The sequence below is a fragment of the Citrus sinensis genome, chromosome 7 (genome assembly GCF_022201045.2).
Source record: "Citrus sinensis cultivar Valencia sweet orange chromosome 7, DVS_A1.0, whole genome shotgun sequence".
Taxonomy (NCBI): domain Eukaryota; kingdom Viridiplantae; phylum Streptophyta; class Magnoliopsida; order Sapindales; family Rutaceae; genus Citrus; species Citrus sinensis.
In genome coordinates, this window is record NC_068562.1 from 19415715 (window position 1) to 19440263 (window position 24549).

At 33.1% G+C, this 24549-nt stretch overlaps 1 protein-coding gene and 1 long non-coding RNA gene across 2 annotated transcripts; both read left to right on the top strand.

Moving 5' to 3' along the window:
- The first annotated feature begins 511 nt into the window (after positions 1-511).
- LOC127898911 (uncharacterized) lies at positions 512-3096 on the top strand. Its single transcript, XR_008050621.1, has 3 exons — positions 512-865; positions 944-988; positions 2518-3096. It is a non-coding gene; the product is annotated as an uncharacterized LOC127898911 (long non-coding RNA).
- A 10027-nt stretch (positions 3097-13123) lies between these two features.
- Positions 13124-15646, top strand: LOC102629723 (late secretory pathway protein AVL9-like). The gene is made up of 2 exons (XM_015526835.3): positions 13124-13417; positions 14365-15646. Exon 2 carries the CDS (start codon positions 14597-14599, stop codon positions 15239-15241), a length of 645 nt encoding a protein of 214 aa, XP_015382321.1. The 5' UTR covers positions 13124-13417; positions 14365-14596; the 3' UTR covers positions 15242-15646.
- Positions 15647-24549: the final 8903 nt, after the last annotated feature.

Below are 24549 nucleotides of genomic sequence, written 5' to 3' on the forward strand. Positions count from 1 at the left end.
TTGAAATTAAATAGTTTAAAGGATATTTTAGATATTTTATCTTAAATAATCAAATTTTAAAAAAAATCATATTTTAGAATATTGATTCTAGCATTTTTTAGGATCATTTCAAAAATAGATTATTTCATAATAAGATTTTTAATAATCTCTTTTAACACGAGTTTACCAAACATGCTTGGGGTATTAGATTGTCAAATAAGTGATTATTTGACGATATAAATCAATCCCAAACATACTCTAAATAGTAGGCAGTTAGGTAAATATTATAGAAAATAAGTGTTTAATTTGTATATTTATGTAATTTGCTTCTTTTAGTAATTCACTTTTTACTTGAAGGGTCCAGCTATTGTGCACACGTGATTTGGAGTTACGTATTTTTGTCTTTTACTTAACTGGTCGTTAGCTTACAAAGAAAAAAATCCAACGGCTTTGAACTGACGTATGCGAATTAAGTTGTTAACTGGTTACCGGCATGACCAGGGTTTTCAAAGAAAAACTCAGGTTCGAAAAGTCATCAGGGCGTGCGATTAAGCTTTATCCAACTAAGATGAGCAATCTATGAATCAAGGCAAACATTTGAGAATTAGTCTATTGGTGGAACTGAGAAAGAAAACTCATTCACAGGCTGTATTGATGGGGCATTTGTGAAGATCAATGGTCGGCGAGGATTGAAATGCTGCTGATTGAACACTTAAGTGTAGATTGAGCTAGGTTTTTCATAAGAATTGGGGTGTTATCTAGTGTGCATGTCAATAATTATTTTGTGTAAATTTATAGTGGGTATATTGGGGCTCTGAAATTATACAATCCGATACACACAATAAGGGATATTTGCTTGGCTTATGAGGAAGAAGCTTCAGTAGATGTAAGCATGTTTTTTTTTTTTTTACAATCAGCGTATTATAGATTTAAATTTATTCACTTTGATTATTTCTCTATGCAGGCTTTTAGAATTGATGTCAGCCGACTCCAAAAGCTTAATTACTAAGTAAGTATCTCGTATATGACTGATTGCATCTCGATTGCACATGTCACTGATACTGGCTTTTTCTTCCTGCAACAACTCCATAGACTTCAAACCAAGGTGTTTATGCTTATTTCTTGGAGATTCGACACTGTCAACAAAATTTGGCATACTTTTGTGGTTAAATAATGAAAAATTGTTGCCATTTGGGCTGCTTTTGCTTTTTGTCATTTCAGGGAGTTTAATATGGTATGCAAACGTACACTCTTAAGTTTTCAATAAAGGATATCAAGACTTATTTTTTACTATAATATTTTTTGGCTCTATTAATTAAAAAAATTGATCAAAATATTTTATAATAAATAAAAATATTAAAATAAATATAATAATATATACATTTTAAAATAATTCAATATTTAAAAAAATATTTTGATACTTTACAATCTTCTATTATATTAAACTGAATTTTATAATAAATAGAACATAATATTAAAATAAATATATAAAATTTTGAATTATTTTCAATATTATATAAAATAATTTTAATATATTAATACATGAGATATATTTTATTAATTTTAAAATATATTTAACCCAAATATTTATTTAAAATTTTATAATCAATATAAATATATTATTAAAATAAATATAATAAATCATATTTTTAAAATTATTTTATATATTAAAAAATTCTAATATTATTAGTCTGCTAGACAAATTAAAGTATTTGAATTATATGTATATTTATAAAAAAAAATTTAAAGTCAATTTTTTAGATATTATCTATAGAGGGTATGATAATCAAAAGGAGGTTTTGATGTCACTTATTAAAAACTTTAAACTGTACATAATTATTTTTCCAAACCTTAAGGGTGTAGATATCTTTTTCCTAACTTATGCTATACTAACAATTAATTAAAAGAAGAGAAAGGGATGCATACACTCCTAAAATTTAGGAAAATCATCATAAAAGCCCCAAATTTTCAAAAAGAGATATTTAAAATACTATTAAATTTTTAAATTATTTATTTATTTTAATAATATATTTGTATTTATTATAAATATTTTAAATAAATCTTTGGCTTAAATAAATTTTACAATTAACAAAATATCTCCTTATTAATAATGTTAAAATTATCTTTTACATAATATTCAAAATAATTTTAATTTTAATTAATTTATTTTAATATTATGTTTCTATTTATTATTAAAACTTACTTTAACATAATAAATAAGTCGATTGTAAAATATAAAAAAATATTTTTAAAATTTTAAAATTATTTTAAAATGTATATATTATTAATATTTATTTTAATGCTATATTTCTATTCATTATAAAATTTTGAGAATAATTCTTTTAAGTTTATAGAGTTAAAAGATATTATAATAAAAAAGAGTATTAGTGTTTCTTATTAAAAATTTAAGGGTTTTTGAAATTATTTCTCGAAAATTTAGAAGTACGTGTAAGTGTTATTTTTCTTTAAAAGAAAGAATATAGAATATATGTAGGAACAGTAACTGATTAAAGTGCATATTATGTCATATCGCACTAGTCCCTTTTGGTGTACGTTGAGAGAGAAATATGAACTGCCATTTCCTTTCTGCGAGTATTTGTCTGAAGAAGTCGAATGGCCATTATTCGGGTTCCGGTTCTGAGGAGAGAGAACAGAGTCATCGTGATCGTCCTAGAAAGATAAGACACCGGTATAGTCCACAGCTAGCACATGATTCATCATGGCCATGGCGAAGACTTTGTTAAACCTTATTTTGCTCTTGGTCTTGATGATGCTTGTGCAGGTGAATATCTGAAAACTGTCATCATCGGGTGTGAATGTGGTGGAATAAATCTTGTATCAACTTTGATCTTCTTCTTAATATTAGCCGCTGCTCTACCGCTCTTCTCGTTTTAGTTTCTGCAAGCGGGTAGAATAAATCTTGTAAGAAAACAAAAGTTGTCAGTTCTCGTAGTCTCATCTGGCCAGGAGAAATGTCAGGTGTGTGATGATGACTGTGATCAGGAGGCTCTGGCTTTTCTTTAATGATTATGCGAGGTGGTACTAATTTCGTCGATTTCCTTCTTTTCATACTAATTAATTTCTGTGTAATTTACTTTGAATTATAAATCAAATATGATTATGATGAATCATATGGGGCATGACTGATGAAAATCTTTCAGAAACAATATAAAGAAAATAAATTTAACTCTTATTAATTCATGAACAAAAAGGTTCAATTTGTACGAATATTTTAAAATTGAAATATGAAAAAAGAAATGACATAATTAATATAATTTAAGAATAATTATTATTAGTAAAGATTCAGTCAATCAATATTTCATATCAATAATTAAAGTTAAGACAATCAATCATTTGATTAATTATTTTATTTCCATCAATATATATACATTTTTTTATTATAATTTTGAGCTTCTTGTACAAATAATTTTTCTTAAACCAAATAGAAAGGATTTCCTAATTAAACAATTAAGTTTAGAAACCAAGGTTAAACTAAATCAAATTAGGAATTCTTAAGCATCGTCATATCACATGGAGATGAATATACTCCAATCATAAAAAAATACAATCAACTTACAATCACAATAATTTCCAGATAGCTTTAATTAAAACTATCAATCCAACTCTACTGTTCATTTTATCGGGTTTCTGAGAGATACCCAAAAAACTCAATTGTACTGGGTTTTTAGGGGCTACCCAATGGAACTCCAATAGAATAATACAATATATTTTAAATTATCTTAAATGATGAGTATTTATTTATTGGTTCATGAGATAATACAATTAATTCACTCAGATATTTTAAAGAATTATCAACCATTTAATAAATGACACGTACTTTAGGATGAAATTCAGAACAAAAAAAATTTAGAATGCCTATCATTACTCATCTAGTATTCATGTTATAATATGTATCTAGAAACAAATAAAACTGATCAATAGTTTGAAATACTAACTAGGCAACCCAAGAGGGGGGGTGAATTGAGATTTTAAAAATTAAGCTAAGCAAACCACACAACAATTCAATCTAATGCCTTAATAAATTCGAAAATAATAAATTCAATGAAAGTGCAATAATAAATGAGCACGGGAAGAGAAAACAAACTTAAAGATTTTTACGTGGTTCGGCAATTCCCGCCTACATCCACGCCTCCAAGCACACCGGGCTTGAGGATTTCACTATCCGAGCATTTCCAAGGCTTCAAACGTTTACAATTGATTTCAAGGTGTCAATGAACCTTTACAACAAGAGATTATCTCTGTAATTTCTTCACCCCAAGTGTTTCTCACACTTGTACACTCACAATTTGATGAGAAATAAAAATTACAACAATGAAACTCTCTTTAAGAGTGGATATACAAATTGAAGAACAAAAATGATTTAATAAATGATGATTTACGAAAATGAAGCTCAATATATGATGTGTGCACTTGTTTTTGCTTGCCAGGATTACCAAAAATGAATTGGTTTTGAGTTTATATAGTTTGAGCTAAAAAACTAGCCGTTATGCACATTTTGGTCATAATCGGCTTACCGTTTATGGACATCTGGTTAGCCGCTTAATGTTACTGTCACAGCCACAATTTTGAATTTCTGAACATCCGGTATGCCGCTTTGTGAAATCCGGATAGCCGTTTATGCTTTAAAAGCTTACTGCCCAACAACCGGATTACCGTTTGTCAGGATCCGGTTAGCCGCTTTCAATTCGGATAAATTCTACCCAAAATCTGGCTTACCGGTTTTTCACATCCAGTTAGCCGCTTGCTACAGTGAACTATTTTCTAAAATTATAGTTTGGCCCCAAAACTTTCCATAACTGTATTATAGCCCAAAATGTTATGAAATTTTACAAATAGATCCAATTTCAGAATTTCTAAGTAATGCTTTGTTAATCCCAAAACTTTTTGAAATTATGGTATAGCCCAAAATGCTATGACACTTTTCAAATAAGTCATTCTCCAAAATTTCAAGCAATACTTGTTGATTTCAAAACTCTTTCAATTAAATTATAAACTTAAAAAACAACCAATTTCATAAAATCATTTTTCCATTAAATATAAAACCTTTATAATGTAAAAATAATGATTTATTTAAAATGTATAAAAAAATAATTTGAGCTTAAAAGATTAATCATTTTTAATCTTGTTTGTTATCATCAAAATCAACATTATGGAAACATATATGTTAACAATCTCTCCATTTTTTATGATGACAAACATTTCATGCATTTAAAGAATGATTCCACAAATTGCTCCCCCTAAATATAATCTTCTCTTACAATTTGCCAATTAGCTAAATTAACATATTTAAATACATGGATTTTTCTCCCCCTTCATCATAAAAAAGAAAACTTAATTGGCAAAACAAAAAGAATAGCAAATTTTTATAAATTTAAAAACATATATTCTTGTCCCCCTTCATCATAAAAAAAAAACGTAAAAGAAAAGAATAAAAGTAGCAAATTTGTTACCCATGTTGTCCGAATAGAAATTTCGACAAAATCTCCCCTTAACAACAAGCATCACCTCAAATACAAGTTTAGTAATATCACATCCAAATTATTATAGATCATGATAAAAGCCAACTCCATACACAAATCATCACACCAAAATATCATGAACCATTATTCCATCGATTACCAAATCAACAACTCATAACACAAACTTATCATATAAAACAACTATGTAATCAAATCATTATTATATTCTAAAATCATCAAAATCATCACCATAATCAAATATCAATCATCAAAAGAATACTCAAAGTGTATATTATTCTCCTCTTTTTAACAACATCGAAATGATATATTAGTTTGTCTCCCCCTTTGGACAACAAAAAGGTTCAAAATGCATATTATCCAAAATCATGCTATATGCTCCCCCTAAATATATGGTTAATTTAAAATTTTAACCAAAATAATTTTATCCAAAAACATATCATATTTATCTCCCCCTTCATCGTAAAAAGGAAAGATAGATGCAATTGAAACAATATCATTAAAAATAATTCGATGAAAATATTACCCATTTTGTGCGAGCAAAAATTTTGGCAAAGTCTCCCTTTAAAAATGAACAAATTCTCAAATACACAACATGGTTAAAAAGATATAAGCTTCAACAATTATAACAAACTAACAACTTTACCAATTCATCAAGCAACACACATATAATCATCAATCATCAAAATCATCAAGAAATCAATTTTAATAGTATTAATAACATGATTAGAGATATTAATAAATTTCATCATTCTAAGTTCATACCTAATTTTTTGAAAATTATTCTTCGCAAAGAGGTTTTGATTTGTTTACCAAATTGGCATGCAAAAGTTATAAGAACATATTATCAACTATTCAAGCTCCATAATTATTAATCACATTTTAGAAATCAAGACAACTAAACTTATCAAAAATCTAAAGTGACATTTTAATAAAAACTTAAAAAATCTCATATGCTTAAGAATCTCAAAGTAGATGTATTTCTCCCTTACATCTCATACCTCCCTCTTGATCATCGAAAAGTCAAGATAAGCACATTAGTTCCACATTATCCAAATATAAAACATCCAAATATCAAACAATAATCATCATCAATCCACAATGAAAGCAACAATGCATATGAAAATGTAAGTGCATAATATAATAGAAAAACTATGGTAAAATCCATAAGGAGAGCACACTATGGAAGTGGTAATTTGAAATACTCAAAATGCACAAATTCGGATTTTCAAGATATTGAGTAAAATGGGTAAGTTTGAATCAATTAAAATGATTTTATAGATGATTCAAGGCGATGTATGGTGTTGATTAAAAACAAATGGTGGATTTTAAAGAGAGAGAGAAATGAAAAAATGAAGAAGAAAAAGCTTAAAACCCGTGACCAAGCAGTAAGGCAGCAACACGAATCTGGATTTTCGGATAAAGGAACCGGCTGTCCAGTTTTGAGGCAGAAAAGGAGTTGTGCAGATCCGGCTTTCCGGATGTCATAACCGGCTGACCGGTTGTTGTCCAGAAATGAAACTCTCTCAAATGGCTTACCGGTTTTGCCAATCCGGTTATCCGAAATTCAACCCGAGAGCAACCAAAGCCAATTCGGTTTACCAGTTGCTAATATCTGGCTGACCGGTTGTGCTCCAGTGAGCACCAAAATGAATTCGGCTTACCGGTTTTAAATGTCCGGTTATCCAAATTTGGTCTAGAGAGCTCCAAAATGAAAAAAACAGCTTTCTGGTTGATTAGAAGTGGTATACCGGTTAAGCTTTGGAAAATATTTTTGAAATTTTGTAAGCTCTTAGACTTGTATTATACACATCAATTTATTTTTGGCTTAGAAATTGATTGATTTTAAAAAATCTTTTAACTTTTCAATAAGCCAATTAGTGCATGAAACATATATGCATACAAGACCAAACATATGAAATCGTATCAAACAATGATGTCAATTTTATAAATGAATGATGATATAACACAATTAATGACATAAATTCACACATACTTAAGTGATGAACAAATAAGGAAGATGAATAAATGACATGAAACATGATGATAAACAATTAAAAAGATGAAATCAAAAGTTCATACAATTATCAAAATCAAACAAAGCATCATGATAAATCACTCAATGTTATACACAATGATAATTCCATCATGTAAACATGCAAGCATACTTTCGCAAATTCAAGCTATTATCCATCCATCATGATCTATTCAACAAAATCAATATGGCAAGAATTGTAACCAAAGCAATTAAATCATCTTACTCAGAATTTTCTCTTAGATCATGATCAAATGATTATCCTCACAAGCTTTCATCAAGGAACTTCTCCACCATTCCTTGATTATGGTACTTACAAAGAAAATATTCACGTTGTGCCCTTTGGTACCCAAATACTCTTGGGTCCTTGAGTGTTAGCAATGATTCATTTTGGAACCCAAATACATTTTGCTCCATAATACGTGTTTCTTTTAATTGGACATTTATTCTTCATGTGACCATCTGGATTGCAATAGTGGCATACAACTTGATTGTTAATGGAGGTACTCTTCACAAAGTAATTCTTATAATACTTTTGTTTCAAATTTGGCTTATAGCCAATACCTCCTTTGTCAAATACACATTTTTGTGAATTAAGCAAATTATTCAACATCTTTTGCCCATTTGTAAATTTTAAGACAATCTCATTTAATTCATTGCTCTTCTTCTTAAGCACTTCATTTTCTTTCATTAATTCATCAACATGTGATTTTTTATGCTCATATGAAGTACTTTGTTTGCATTTAAATGATGCAATTCTATCATGCAACATTTTATTCTCTAATTCTAGGCATGTAATCTTTGCACATAGAGATTCATTTTCATTTTTGAGCTCTACCATTTTCTTTTTAAAACATGAATTCTTTTTATTAATTTTCATCCACTCATCATGCAATTTTTTAAAAGCATCATGTAATTCATCATAAGTAGGAAGATCATTTACCTCATCAAGTTCATCATCCGATTCATCTCCAATTGCCATAAGTGCCAAATTCGACACTTCATGAAATCCCTCCTCGTTTGTAGTCTCCTCATACACAATTTCAAGTTTCCTCCAAATTTCATAAGCATTAGAACAATTTGAAACTCTATGAAATTCCTTTTTATCTAAGGCACAAAATAAAGCATTCATAGCCTTGGAATTTAAAGATATATTTTTCTTATCCAATTCACTTAAAACATTCTTCCTAGGAATGAATGAACCATCACAAACTATTTCCCATAGTTCATAATCTAAGGCTTGTAAAAACACTCTCATCCTAATTTTCCAATAAAGATAGTCATTACCATCAAAGAATGGAGGTCTAGTGGTGGATTGGCCTTCTATGAAAGTTGAACCAATTTGGGTTCCTATTAATCTTTAACTCTAGATGGTTAAGTCTACACAAGAGTACCTCGCTCTGATACCAAATAAAATACTAACTAGGCAACCCAAGAGGGGGGTGAATTGAGATTTTAAAAATTAAGCTAAGCAAACCACAGAACAATCCAATCTAATGCCTTAATAAATTCGAAAACAATAAATTCAATGAAAGCGCAATAATAAATGAGCAAGGGAAGAGAAAGCAAACTCAAGGATTTTTACGTGGTTCGGCAATCCCCGCCTACGTCCACGCCTCCAAGCACACCGGACTTGAGGATTTCACTATCCGAGCCTTTTTAAGGCTTCAAACGTTTACAATTGACTTCAAGGTGTCAATGAACCTTTACAACAAGAGATTATCTCTCCAATCTCTTCACCCCAAGTGTTTCTCACACTTGTACACTCACAATTTGATGAGAAATGAAAATTACAACAATGAAACTCTCTTTAAGAGTGGATATACAAATTAAAGAACAAAGATGATTTAATAAATGATGATTTATGAAAATGAAGCTCAATATATGATGTGTGCACTTGTTTTTGCTTGCTAAGATTACCAAAAATGAATTGGTTTTGAGTTTATATAGTTTGAGCTAAAAAACTAGTCGTTATGCACATTTTGATCATAACCGGCTTACCGTTTATGGACATCCGGTTAGCCGCTTAATGTTACCGTTACAACCACAATTTTGAATTTCTGAACATCCGGTATGCCGCTTTGTGAAATCCAGATAGTCGTTTATGCCCCAGAAGCTTACTGCCCAACAACCGGATTACTGTTTGTCAGGATCCAGTTAGCCACTTTCAATTCGGATAGATTCTGTTCAAAATCTGGCTTGCCGGTTTTTCACATCCGGTCAGCCGCTTGCTACAATGAACTATTTTCTAAAATTATAGTTTGGCCCCAAAACTTTTCATAACTGTATTATGGCCCAAAACGTTATGAAATTTTACAAATAGATCTAACTTTAGAATTTCTAAGTAATGCTTTGTTAATCCCAAAACTTTCTGAAATTATGGTATAGCCCAAAATGCTATGATACTTTTCAAATAAGTCCTTCTCCAAAATTTCAAGCAATACTTGTTGATTTCAAAACTCTTTCAATTAAATCATAAACTTGAAAAACAACCAATTTCATAAAATCATTTTTCCATTAAATATAAAACCTTTATAATGTAAAAATAATGATTTATTTAAAATGTATAAAAAAATAATTTGAGCTTAAAAGATTAATCATTCTTAATCTTATTTGTTATCATCAAAATCAACATTATGGAAACATCTATGTTAACATAGTTACCATAAAATATAAAGAATTTCATAGTTTGTAAAAAATCCTAACTGATTAAAAAAACAAATTAACTAATAGCTGAAGTGAAAGCTCAAAAAATAAATTGATTAATTAAAATATAAAATAATTTGTGGATTCTCTTTCTTATCAGGCAAGACAACATGAGAATAGCTACAATTATTGTGAGCAAACACATACTTCCTGATTTTCTTCTAAGTCTTGGGTGATGGAGAAAAATCAGTTATTTAAATTTTTATAAAAACTTTTAGGATCGATCTCATACAATATATAAGAATTCGTAATCTAGAAATCGTACTTTGAAAATCTGATTTGCCTTTTTCGCTGAGTTAAACTAGGCTCCCAGATCACGATCTGTCACCACAATGCCTGTTAGATCACGATCCATCACCACTACGCTTGCTAGATCACAATCCGTCACCAATGATCTTCCAGGTTATGACTTAGGTATGATCTGCACTTGACGTGTGGGTGCCCTTATCACTACTAAAAGCAATTAGTAAGAGAAAATTTTCCTCTCAATTTTAGAGAGAAATTTATTTTTCTCTGATCTGTGTATTGCAGCTCTTCTTTTCTTTTGGAAGAAAATAACCCATTTTATATCTCTATCTAGTGGAAACCCTAGGCTCCATATTTTTATATATTTTAATTCTATTAAATCAAATTTGATTTAAATTAAAAAATAATAAACCACAAGTAACGTTACTTGTTCTTGTGTTATAGAGGCCCACCTTGTAAAAAAAACACAAGACTATTACATATAAGCATATTATATGGAGCTTCTCACTAAATAATATATTTAGGCTTTTAACCAAAATAACTAATTATCTTACTTATTAATCCAGTAGCGGCGCAATCAATTAAATGAGCTAACCCAGGGATCATTTGGATACATATAATAATGGGTACAATAATTAGGCATATAATTAAACTAGCCCAATTATTTAATTCCAAATCTACTCCACTAAAAGATTAGAACTGACCTCCATAATTGTATACTATCCAGGATAGTATTCTCAAATAATAATTCGACCCATGCCACATTGATTTCTTTACTGCACAATCTTTGGTACCACATCGTTAATTAAATTGATATCTCAATGTCCAATTAATTTAATTACATCTTGTTTTTTGATACTTACTGGTTTTCTCTAATGATCATTTTCAACATACTAAATATGTTGACACACTCTAGCAAGAGAATTCTATGATCAAGTACCGAAAACCCATCAAGAAATGTGTTGTACAAATTTTATATTGTTAATCTATAACTCCATTACTCATAATTGCTCCCACTAAGATACTGAGTAATTTTGACTACAAGTGTGCGCCATGCCCATTGGTAACTCAAACGGAATAATAATTACAATCATGAAATCATAACTAATTTAAGATTAAGATTACAGTAAAATCAATGCCTATGAGATTTAATAAATCTGACAGTTATTACAAAATTAATTAAATCTCATATGTGATCATGTTCAATGTAATCGTACTACATTAATAAATTCATACATGATTAAGACAAATCATTCAATGAATTTATTACAGTCTATACTTAAATAAAGTGTCCAACTTTATTTATCAACTGCGAACATAATTTATTTAATCATAAGATAACTTGTATTTATGTTTTTTGTGAATCCACATGGTGATTACATAAGTACATATAATATGATCAAATGAATTTTACTCAAAATATTAATGCAATTAAAATACTTGAATAAAATATCTTATTTATTTTATTAATCAAAAAAATTATTTATTATAATTAAATAAACACATATGCTTTTAACGAGTATATTTTTCCCAACATTGGGCTTGTATAATCAACTTCTCCTTTCGATCTTCAACCACTTGGCTTCCGATACTTATTGTCAATAGTCGCCATTTGAGCTTTCTTTTCATCATCGTTTAGTTTCATGGTGTTTCTCTCTAGTTCTCTTCTTAGCCTTAGCCTTATTAGCTTTATTAGCCTCTGTTTCACAATCTATCTTGCTTCAATTGCTTTCATATTATCATGAGAATAATCAATACTCTCCTTTTCATCAACATTATGATTATGTTTTTTATGAATGATGATCATCCTCAAGAAAAGAGGTGCCCAACTGAGCTTTCCGCTTTCTTGAGAGCGTCGAATAGTATCCTCATCTTCTTCTCTTGCTTCATCACCCTGGCCCTTTCCACGAGCCTCGATATGTCGGCATCGCCTTTGTCACCATTTAATTAGTAGACCAAACAAGTTTCCATCATACACATTTGTCACCATCACTAACTACTACAACAAATAATAGCATTACCGACGAGATATTTCCAAGGGCTTCATTTACCCTCGATAATACATACTTTTTACAAAGGTTGATTCAAGCTGTCAGATATACATTAAAAAAGTCATTAGTTTTTTCAAGGGTAAATTACCCTCACTGATAAAAAATATATTGGTTAGAAAATACATGAGTAATACTGAAAATACATTATTGTTGTAAAGTTAAAAACAAGATAAAGGCCTTGAGTGCATGGGCTTTGCCTAATTAAAAGCTAGAACATAATCTTAGTGACTAATTAAATTATTATAAATTGAACCTTTATTAATGTCTTATTTTTGCTTGCTTAAAAAATTAGATAAGAACACATATATTTCCAACAATTAAAAATAACTCATTTATTTTAGTCCCAATAGAAGAGATCTACTCATACATATATCAAATTGTTAAACTTTGGCCAAATAAAAGATTTTAGTCCTTATATATATAATGTAATCTATCATAATATTGAAATCATTTCCCCTCAATTAAATTTTCCCTTTTTTTTTGTAACCAGGTGAATTAAGAGGAAGTAATTGGTGGGGTCGTGGAGATGAATCAGTTGCTCATTTTTTTGTCTTGGTTTTTGCAGTCACTCAAACGTGACTAGAATTTAAGGAAATGTTTAGACTGGGTCATTACGAACCGGAGTCACACAAACGTGAACCCAAATTTAAGTTCTAGAGACTTCACAATTTAGCTTGGCCCTCCATTGACGCTACTGCTCGAGCTTCTCCAATCACTTTTTAATATTGATTTCATTTTTTTAAAAAAAAGAGAAGAAGACATTCACGTGATAATAGCTCTCCCCCTCAATCTCCAATCACTTTTTAATCCGACGATGTTTTGAAAGAATAGAGATCTTTCTTTCAATCTGACTATGTTACGTTTTGACATGCCCATTACTGTCACTTTTCGATTGCATGAAGGTAATTATCTCATTTCTCAATTATTCAATCTCTTAATTCTGCAGTTGATTTCTTTGTTTTTTCAAATTAATTTAGGGATTAGGTTTTGGCTTCCATCAACTGATGAGTTTTAGGGATTTATTCATTGTGCTCAATAAAATTTATAGTGTTAAAATTAAAATGTCTCCCTGAACAAAGATTCTTCGCTGACTCAGTGACTCATTATAACATTAATTATTTTACTTCTATCAAATTTAGACTCTAGCTACGGCTTGCTGCATTTGTTCTTGGTGATTTAATATTTTGTTGAAGTTTTGAGTTGAATATTTGACTTTAGAAGTGGGAGAAGTTGTGTTTCCTTGCCAATTTTGAGTTGAATTTTTGACTTTAGAAGTGAGAGTAGTTGCGTTCTGGTTTCATGATTTTGAAACTTCTTAAATTTTATTTTATTTTAACCTCAAAAAAGACAAATGCAGCTGCCTGGTTTTGCAAGAAAGTTGAGTACAAAACATCTCTTGTCATTTTGTTACTGGTTTATATAATAATTATTATCCAAATCATCTTGGTTGCCGGAAAATTGCAATAATTCAAGCCATCTTTGACATGTTATTTTTTGAAAAAAAATGTTGATTAAAATATATTCTTGACAATTGTTTCTCTTCGGTCCAAATTGACAGGGTTTGAAATTTTGAATGATTAAAAAATTGATTAAACATCCAGGACATAGCTTTTCTAAATTTCAAATATGTATGAAAAAATTAATTATATTTATTGCAGTTAATTAATCCATATTTTTCTCTAGCCATTTTTGTTTATTTGATTATGTGCTATTATCTTGAAAGTAGTTCAAGCAAGTTGTAAAGTTTAAGTTCTCTGTTATTGGCTATGGATTTTATTCCTTTTTACTTTTTACTCTTATATTTACTACAAATAAGTATAATTAATTAATAATAATGCTCATGTTTCAGGTTTTGATTGCTGTACCACCATACGAAGAAGCTTCTATTCTTTGTTGTGGCTACTTTCCTGATTATATTCTGTAGGTTAGAAACTAATGTCAGTAGGGTGAAGAGGTTTCTTGATTATGCTTTTAGGCACATTAAATATGAAGATAAAAAAATCTTATGTCCATGCGTTAAGTGTAGCAATAGGTATAGACTACTTCGGAGTGAGGTGGAAAGACATCTTTTATATAAAGGGATGAGATTGGACTACACTATTTGGTACTGTCATGGGGAAATTAGAAAGAGTGATAGTGATAGTTATAGTGATGGTGATAATGATGATGGCGACTATTATAGTGATGGTGATGATGATGATGATGATGATAGTGATGATGATGATGATGATGATGATAGTGATGATGATGAGTGTGATGATATGTTTGGCCTAGTTGAAGAAAGTTTTTCCCAAGATCTTAACAATGATGCAACAAGTTTTTACAAATTATTAGAAGAGGATCAACAGCCATTGTATCCAAATTGTACAAAATATTCCAACCTATCTTTTATTGTCAAGTTAATGCATGTCAAATGCATTAGTGGTTGGAGTAACAAATCCTTTGACACATTATTGGAAGTTTTGAAAGATGCATTTCCTATGTGTGAAAAATTACCAAAATCTAATTATGATGCAAAAAAGATTGTTAGAGATCTTGGTTTGCATTATGAAAAAATTGATGCATGTATGAATGATTGTATAATCTATTACAAAGAGTACGCAAATGCATCTCAATGTCCAACTTGTGGGCTTTCGAGATGGAAAACAAAAGGCAAGGGTGGTGAAGGGAAAGCCAAAAAGGTTCCTTGGAAAAAAGGTTCTACGTTACTTTCCAATTACACCTAGACTTCAGAGGTTATTTATGTCATAAAAAATAGCCACAGACATGAGATGGCACTCTGAAAAATGTGTTAAAGATGGGCTGCTGAGGCATCTTGCAGATTCTGAGGCTTGGAAAAGTTTTGATCGCATCCATGAGTCGTTTTCTAGTGATCCCCATAATGTTCGACTAGGTTTAACTACTGATGGCTTCAATCCCTTTGGAAATTTGAATGTTGGATATAGCTGTTGGCCTGTTCTTTTATTTCCATACAATCTTCCACCTTGGATGTGTATGAAAGAGCCTTATATGTTCATGTCTTTACTTATCCCAACCCCAAAAGGCCCAAGTAATGATATTGACGTGTACTTGAGGCCATTAATTGGTGAGTTGAATGATTTGTGGGAAAATGGAGTGAATACTTATGATGTTTCCACACGTGTAAATTTTCAATTGAAAGCGGTTGTTTTGTGGACAATTAATGGCTTTCCTGCGTATGCTCTTACATCTGGTTGGAGCACAAAAGGAAAGTTGGCTTGTCCATGTTGCGCTAAGAAGACTGCTCATCGTAGATTACCTCACAGTTCAAAAATATGTTATATGAGGCATCGTCGATTTCTACCATTAGGACATAAATGGAGATTTCAAAAGAGCCAATTTGATAGTATGATAGAAAAGAAAGCTACACCTAAAAGACCATCTAGTGAGCAAGTGCTAAGTGAACTTGAAAGTTTAAGACCAATAACATTTGGTAAAATAGGGAAAAAACAAGTAATTACTGGGTTTGGAAAGCACCATAACTGGAAAAAAACATAGTATTTTTTTTTCAGTTACCATATTGGAAAATACTTTTGTTGCGCCATAATTTGGATGTCATGCACATTGAAAAAAATATGTGTGATAATATACTTGGCACACTTTTTTGTATTGATGGCAAAACAAAAGTCAACATGAATGCTCGCCTTGATATGGAGTTCTTAAATGTAAGGCATGAGCTTCACCCCTACATATGATGATGGAGGAAAACCTATTTTACCCACTGCTTCTTATAGTTTGACGAATGAAAAGAGAAAAAGATTGTGTGAGTGGCTGGTGAATGTGCAAGTTCTAGATGGATATTCAGTTAATTTGTCAAGATGTGTGAATGTACTTGAGCATAAAATTTCAGGTATAAAGACTCATGATTGTCATGTGTTCTTAGAGAGATTATTGTCTTTTACTGTGCGAGGGGTTCTACCTAAACAAGTTTGTGATGCTTTGATAGAAGTTAGCACATTTTTTAGAGAATTATGTGCTAAGATTTTAAATGAAGAAGATTTGGATAGGCTGGAAAAACAAATAGTCTTAACACTTTGCAAATTAGAAAAAATATTCCCTTTTTCCTTTTTGGATATAATGGAGCACCTACCTATTCATTTAGCTTGGGAAGCAAAAGTTGTTGGACCTGTTCAATATAAGTGGATGTTCTTAATAGAAAGGTAATATTATTGTGAATTTTGTTTCAATTATATTAATAATTCTTTTAAATTAAATAATTTTTTAATTTAATTCAAAATTTTGAAATAGGTATTTGCGTAAACTCAAAGGTTATGTTCGTAATAAGGCTCGTCTTGAAGGGTCTATTGCTGAAGGTTATTTAGCTAATGAATGCTTAATGTTTGGCTCTCGATATCTTTATGGAGTGGAAACAAAGTTCAATAAACGTGAGAGGAATTATGATGGAGGTCAAACATCTTGTGATTCATCTCAATTACCCATTTTCTCAACACCTTGTCAGTTTTATGGAAAAGAAACTATGAAGAATTTGAATATGAAAGTTCACAATATTGCGGCATTTTATTTCTTGCAAAATTGTGAGAACTGCTAATCATGTATAGAGTAAGATTTGTGATAGATTATTTGTAATTTAAATTAAAATGTAATCTATCATAATATTAAAATGAGTTGTTCATATTAACAGGGAACACAAGAGCATACTTGCTAGTTCAGGTGTTGAAAACATGGAGAGTGTGCATAGACAAGAATTCGTTGATTGGTTTAGATGTAGGGTAAGATAAATACAATGTCTAACATTTAGATGTATTCTTATCATTTTCATTTATTTTAATACATCTTAATAAATTTTTTTTATATTTTATTATAGATCATTAAGCTCTATAATGACGGACAAGTTGGCAAGGAAATGCTTTCTTTAGCTCGTGGTCTTGACAGGCGTGTTACTTGTTACCCATGTTGTAATGTTAATGGTTTTAGGTTTCACACTTTAGATCGTGATGAAACAAGTAAAACTCAAAATTGTGGAGTTATGGTAAAAGGGGAACATGAAAATGAAAATATACCTTACTATGGACTAATAAAAGATATTGTTGAGCTTTCTTACAGAGAAGGAAATAAAGTTGCATTGTTTGATTGTAACTAGTTTTATACAAATAGGCAAGGGATTGGTTATAAGAAAGATCGTTACGAGATAATTAGTGTTAATACCAAGCGAAGACTATATACTGAAGAACCATTTGTGTTTGCATCCCAAGCACTGCAAGTATATTATATTAAAGGGATGAAGGAACCTTCTTGGAGGGCTGTAGTTGATACCAAGCCCAAGAACCTTTATGAGATGCCTTTTCCCATGGATGAAGAAGAGCCATATCAAGAAGATGAGATAAAATGTGATAATACACATGTCAATCTTGAGGATGATGATGATAAAATGCAATTAACAAAGAATGTCGTGGATTGTATGGATCTTGATTAAAAATGGTAACCTATTATGATTCTATACAATTTATACAGTTAACAAGGATTATTTTGCATTGTTCTATTATCATGTGGGTTTTGTAACCAATATTAATTTATCTAACCATTCTGCCATCTATGTTTGTTTTGAATATTGTTGTTTGAATGTTCATTTGACTTCTAATGATGCTTCATTATTTTAGATGATGCATATCTATGTGACTTATCTATTCAGCTGTGATTTTCAAAATGGAGGTTTCCAACTATGATTTTCAAATGTTTAATGTTCATTTGACATGCTGCTTGACTTATGCATTGATCTGAAATTTTGAGTGATCCTGGCTTAATATTAGTATTTCAATTTTAAATACTTTGGGTTGATTTTTAACGAAATTTCAAAATAGTTGCTGGTTGTCCAATTTTATCAAGTTTAAAAGCCCCTTGCAGGAATTTCAGTATAAAGTTCAATAGAATGGTTAGAAATGGAAAGTCTCTAACTATAGACAAAACAATGTCTCCAGCTATATACAAAGGGAAGTCTCTAGCTATAAACAAAAGGAAGTATCCGAAAACTACTAATAATGGGAAGTCTCCAGCTACTAACAAAGGGAAAAAGACGATAGGTCCCGATCAAATACAGAAAAGCAATGCCTGATATTTGTTCAGTTTATGGTATGAACAACCAGTATTTGTTTAACTAATTTTTTTCCCCCTTTATTCGTCCTGGTTGCTACTTATTTATACAGAAAAACATAAAGGATACTACTAACTTGTAGCCCAAAATCTTGGCTCCAGCCACATCAAATCCTTATTAACAACTAGATAAAAACAAAACAGAAAAATAAACTAACTTTTCTGCAACAACTTGGACGTAGACTTTTACTCCAATATCAATTCCTCCCGTGCTCTTGTTCCAACTAACTCGCATGAAAGAGTTACGTGGGAGAATGATTGCATGGTTTGCATGGGCATGGTTTGCATGGTCAAACAAAGTCCACAAGCTTGCTGCTAGGCTTTGAAACTCTAGCTGACCTCCTTGGTTGTCTAACAATGCCCCCGCCAGGAAGAGAACCCTTGTCCTCAAGGGTCATAGATGGAAACTGCTGCTGGATCACGGTTAAATCTTCCCACGTAGCCTCCTCTGTCAGCAATTTGTTCCAACGTACTAGACTCTGTTCAATGAATTTCCCGCCACGTTTTAACCATCGTGTGTCTAAAATTTCAGCAGGTTCAAGCATTAGCACACCCTCATCATCAATTGGAGGAATGTCGCTGCTATTCTCGGATAAGTCTCCCATGGCTTTTTTGAGCAAGGACACATGGAACACGGGATGAACACGGGCACCGGCAGGCAACTGTAGTTTGTAGGCGACGGTCCCGATTTTTTCCAAAACACGATAGGGCCCAAAAAACTTGCTTGCTAACTTTTGATGCGCCCGCTTAAACACAGAGGTTTGTCGATACGGGTGAAGTTTTAAAAACACCAAATCATCTTTGTGAAACTGCACATCTCTACGGTGTTTATCTGCTGTTTGTTTCATGCGATTAGTGGCAATCGCCAAATTACGCTTGAGCTGGGCTAGTAACTCATCTCTGGTCAACAGTGCTTTATCAACCTCGTTGACCGGTGAGGTGCCCACATGATATTGCGGAACTGTGGGAGGGTCCCGGCCATACAGTGCCTTGAAAGGTGTCATGCCCGTGGATATGTGATATGTCGTGTTATACCAATATTCAGCCCAAGGTAGATATTCATGCTACTTACGCGGCCACTGATGAACAAAACTCCGTAGGTACTGCTCGAGACATCGGTTAATTACCTCGGTCTGGCCGTCGGATTGTGGGTGATAAGCCGAACTCATGCTGAGTTTTGTACCTGACATTTTGAAAAACTCCTGCCAAAATTTGCTGATGAAGATTGGATCTCGATCACTCACAATAGATTTTGGCATGCCATGCAACTTGAATATGCCTTCTATGAACCGTTCGGCCACTATCTTTGCTGAGAAGGGGTGAGACAAAGACATGAAGTGTGCTGACTTGCTGAGTCTATCGATGACAACGAAGATGGTGTTCTTGCCTTGTGACATCGGTAACCCTTCAATAAAATCCAACGTAATGTCATCCCAAACTTGGCACGGTATGGGCAGTGGCTGAAGTAGCCCGGCTGGTCTGAGAGTGATGGCTTTTGTGCGTTGGCAAGTCTCACAATTATTAACATATTGCTGTACCGTACGAAACATGGCCGGCCAATAGAATTGTTGTGCCAACCTCTTATAAGTACGCAAGACTCCAGAATGGCCTCCGATTCTAGTGTTGTGGGCTTCAAACATCAATTTGTCACGTATCTGGTGAGGGACCACAACCCGCCCATTATAGAAAACTAATCCATTCTTTGTTGTGTACAGTCCCGTTGGTTGAGTTTCAGCAAGTGTAGTAACTTGTTGAATGTAATCGTCACCTGTTGCAGCTGTCTTAATTTCTTCCCAAACAGTTACCTGCGGCACAAATAAGTAATTCATCATTAGGTTGTCCGGTCGTCGCGAGAGGGCGTCAGCGGCAGTGTTGTCCCGCCCCGGCCGATATAGGATTTCATATTCATAGCTGTAGTGATTTAATCTGCTCTATAACATGCAAGACAAATAAAACACTTCCCAGGACCTTTGATAAAGAACTATACAAGATGCACAGATGAAGGATGAATCCAGGCAAGTGAACACAATGTACCCAAGAACTAGAAAGAATAGAGAATCAAGAAACAACCAAGTAACAGACCACACAAGAATCAATTACGTGGTTCAGTTGCACCAATTTGGTACAACCTACATCCACGGGAAAAGTTTTCTGCAGAGCTTTATTAAATGCAACAATGGAGGATCTTTTCCTTGACAGAGAATGGTTTACAAGATTTCAGAGAACTCACAACACTTTCACTGAAATCTCTCTCTCTCTCAAAAGAATTCACAAGCTTAAACTAATTCGTTTCATCAGCTAGCCCTTATAGCTAACAGAGCAACTAACCAGCTAAACCCAGATCGAACAGATTGCTTACACGTAGCATAACCAACTTAACGAACTGAGGTGAGCCTTTCACGCATCTGTCACGTGCATCACTTATAAGCTTCCTTTAAACGACATGATTGAACTGCCGTTTCAAGCTTTTAATCCTAAGTGACAACACACGTGCTTTTCACGTGTCTTTTAATTGCTTCTACAATTGCCAAAACGTCATCGTTTGGTTTCTGATGAGTTTGATTCACCAGCAAACCTCACAATTCTCCACCTTGAATCAATACTCCTTTGCATACTCCTTCTCCAACACTAAGTATTATTTAGAAAATACCTAGTCCCACTAAGTCTAAGCTAAACTCAAACTTAGCTACAGGAACAGCCTTTGTAAGTATATCTGCAGGATTTACATCAGTATGGATTTTAACCATTTTGACATCACCCCTTGAAACTTCATGCCTTATGAAATGTAGCTTGATGTCTATATGTTTTGTTTTCTCATGATGTGCTGGATTTTTGCAGAGATGGATAGCACTGGAACTGTCACAGAATATAGAGACTGTTCTCTGCATTTTTCCCAACTCAGATATTAACCCTCTAAGCCACAAGGCTTCTTTAACAGCTTCTGTAGCAGCTGTATATTCAGCTTCTGTAGTAGAGAGTGCCACCACACGCTGTAATGCAGACTTCCAGTTAACAACACATCCATTAAGCATAAACACATATCCAGTCAGAGACCTTCTTCTGTCTAAATCTCCAGCATAATCTGAGTCCACATACCCCCATAAGCTATCTTCATTCTCCCTGGTTCTTCCATACACCAGACCTTTCTTCAAAGTTCCATTTAGGTATCTTAACACCCACTTCACAGCCTTCCAATGTTCCATTCCAGGTGAGGCCATATACCTGCTTATTACACTGACAGCATGAGCTATGTCAGGTCTAGTCAAGACCATGGCATACATCAGGCACCCTACTGCATTTGCATAGGGGACTGACATCATCACTTGCTTTTCTTCATCAGTAGATGGACACTGAGAGCTGCTGAGTCTGAAATGGGAAGCAAGAGGTGTCTGTACAGGTTTTGAATCTGTCATTCCAAAAGTTGTCAGCACATTCTTCAAGTAGCTTTCTTGTGATAGAATTAGCAGCCCATTTTTCCTGTTCCTTCTTATTTCTACTCCTAGAATTTTCTTAGCCTGCCCCAGATCCTTCATTTCAAATTCGGAGTTAAGCAACAACTTTAATTCTTCAATTACCTCTCTGTCCTTGCTTGCCAGTAGCATGTCATCTACATATAACAGTAGATACACATATACACTGGTATTTATCTTTTTAAAATAAACACAGCAATCATAGTTACACCTCATGAACCCATTAGACACCATGAATTCATTAAACCTGAGGTACCATTGCCTAGGAGATTGCTTGAGCCCATAGAGTGATTTCTTTAACAAGCAAACACAGTTCTTCTTCTTAGGGTCTTCATACCCCTCTGGTTGACTCATGAATATCTCTTCTTGTAGTCTCCCATGCAGGAATGCAGTCTTGACATCAAGTTGATCAAGCTCCATGTCTTCAACTGCTGTTAAGGCTAGAATCACCCTTATTGAGGCATGTCTCACTACTGGAGAGAACACCTCCTGAAAATCAACCCCCTCCTTTTGAGTATACCCCTTTGCTACAAGTCTAGCTTTAAACCTCCTTGGTTCTGTCTGAGTTAAACCTTCCTTGACTTTGTAGATCCATTTGCATCCAACCACTCTTCTGTTTGATGGCTTCACAACCAATTCCCATGTTTTATTTTTATATAGAGAAGCAATTTCATCATCCATTGCTGCCAACCATTCCCTTTTGTTTGAACTCTGAACTGCCTCCTTGAAGGTCTTTGGTTCTTCATCAGCTATATTATGTGCTGCAGCTAAAGCAAGGGCAGTTAGATCTGCATAACCAAACCTTCTTGGTGGTTTGATTTGCCTTCTCTTTCTATCTCTGGTTAGTTGATAGTCTCCTATCTGAGGATTTAATTCTGTCTCCACATGTTGATGAGGTGCTTGTGCTTCCCCTGAGTCATTTTCAACATCTTCAAAGTAAGTTGCTTCTTCTATGTTCCTCTAATCAGGCTGCTCCACCTCAAATTCCAACATCTCAGGAGGTTTTGAACCTGAGTTAGTTTCTTCAGCTGGTTGAGTTTTTCTTATCAGCTCATCTTCATTGAAGATTACATCCCTGCTGATTATACACTTTGGGGGTCTTAGATCAGTGCACCAGATCTTGTAACCTTTCACTCCATCTGGGTAGCCCACAAAGACTCCTTTCAATGCCCTTGGTGCAAGCTTTCCCTGTTTGATGTGAGCATAGGCTGAACATCCAAATGCTCTCAGGCCTTCATAGCTTGCTGGTTTACCATGCCACATTTCAAAAGGTGTCTTGAAGTCCAGTGCTGAGGAGGGACTGAGATTCACCAAATAACTAGCTGTCATTAGTACCTCTGCCCACAAGGACTTTGGAAGCCTGGACTGGATCAACATGCATCTTACTTTTTCCATAAGTGTCCTGTTCATCCTCTCAGCTAACCCATTTTGTTGGGGTGTATTCTTCACTGTTCTGTGCCTCATTATGCCCTCATTTGCACAATAACTCCCAAACTGTTGGTTGCAAAATTCCAACCCATTATCTGTCCTCAGCTTCTTAACTTTCTTACCTGTTTGATTTTCAACCAGGCTCTTCCATTCCTTAAATTTTTCAAACACCTGATCCTTATGCTTTAGAGCATAAGTCCAGACCTTTCTAGAAAAATCATCAATGAAAGATACAAAGTATCTATTCCCTCCTAGAGACAACTCCTGAGCTGGTCCCCAGAGATCTGAGTGTATATAGTCTAGGACATTTTCTGACTTCTGGTTTGATCTCTTAAAGCTTGCTCTTGAAGATTTCCCAAACACACAGTCTTCACAAAACTCTAGACTGCCTATTTTTTCTTTGCCTAATACACCCTGCTTCTCTAACTCCTTTAAACCCTTTTCACTGATATGACCCAGCCTAAGGTCCCACAGCCTGGTGTGATCAGTTTTGATACTTCCAGAGAAGCCTGATTCACCAGCTATGATTTCTCCATCTAGGACATACACTCCATTTTTTCTATTCCCTTTCAAGACTGTTTTAGAGCCATCCAATACCCTTAGATCACCAGATTCAAGCCTAATGCTATACCCTATTTGATCAAACATCCCCAAGGAGATAAGGTTCCTTTTAAGATCAGGCACATGTCTTACTTGCTTAATCATCAATAGGGTTCCATCCTGTAGTCTAAGTTTAACAGTACCAATACCAATGACTCTACACATGGCATTATTTCCCATCATTACCCTACCTCCATCAAATATATGGTATTCAGTAAAGTAATCCTTAAAAGGGGTCATATGAAAAGTGCATCCAGAGTCCAAGATCCATTTACCTTTTTGGCTGCAATCAGTTGCTACATACACACCTGCTGACTCATATCCTTCCTCTTCCACTATGGCTGCATCTCCACTTCGATTCACTGAGTCTTTTGGCTTAAACTTCCTTTCAGGGCAATCCCTTTTAAGAT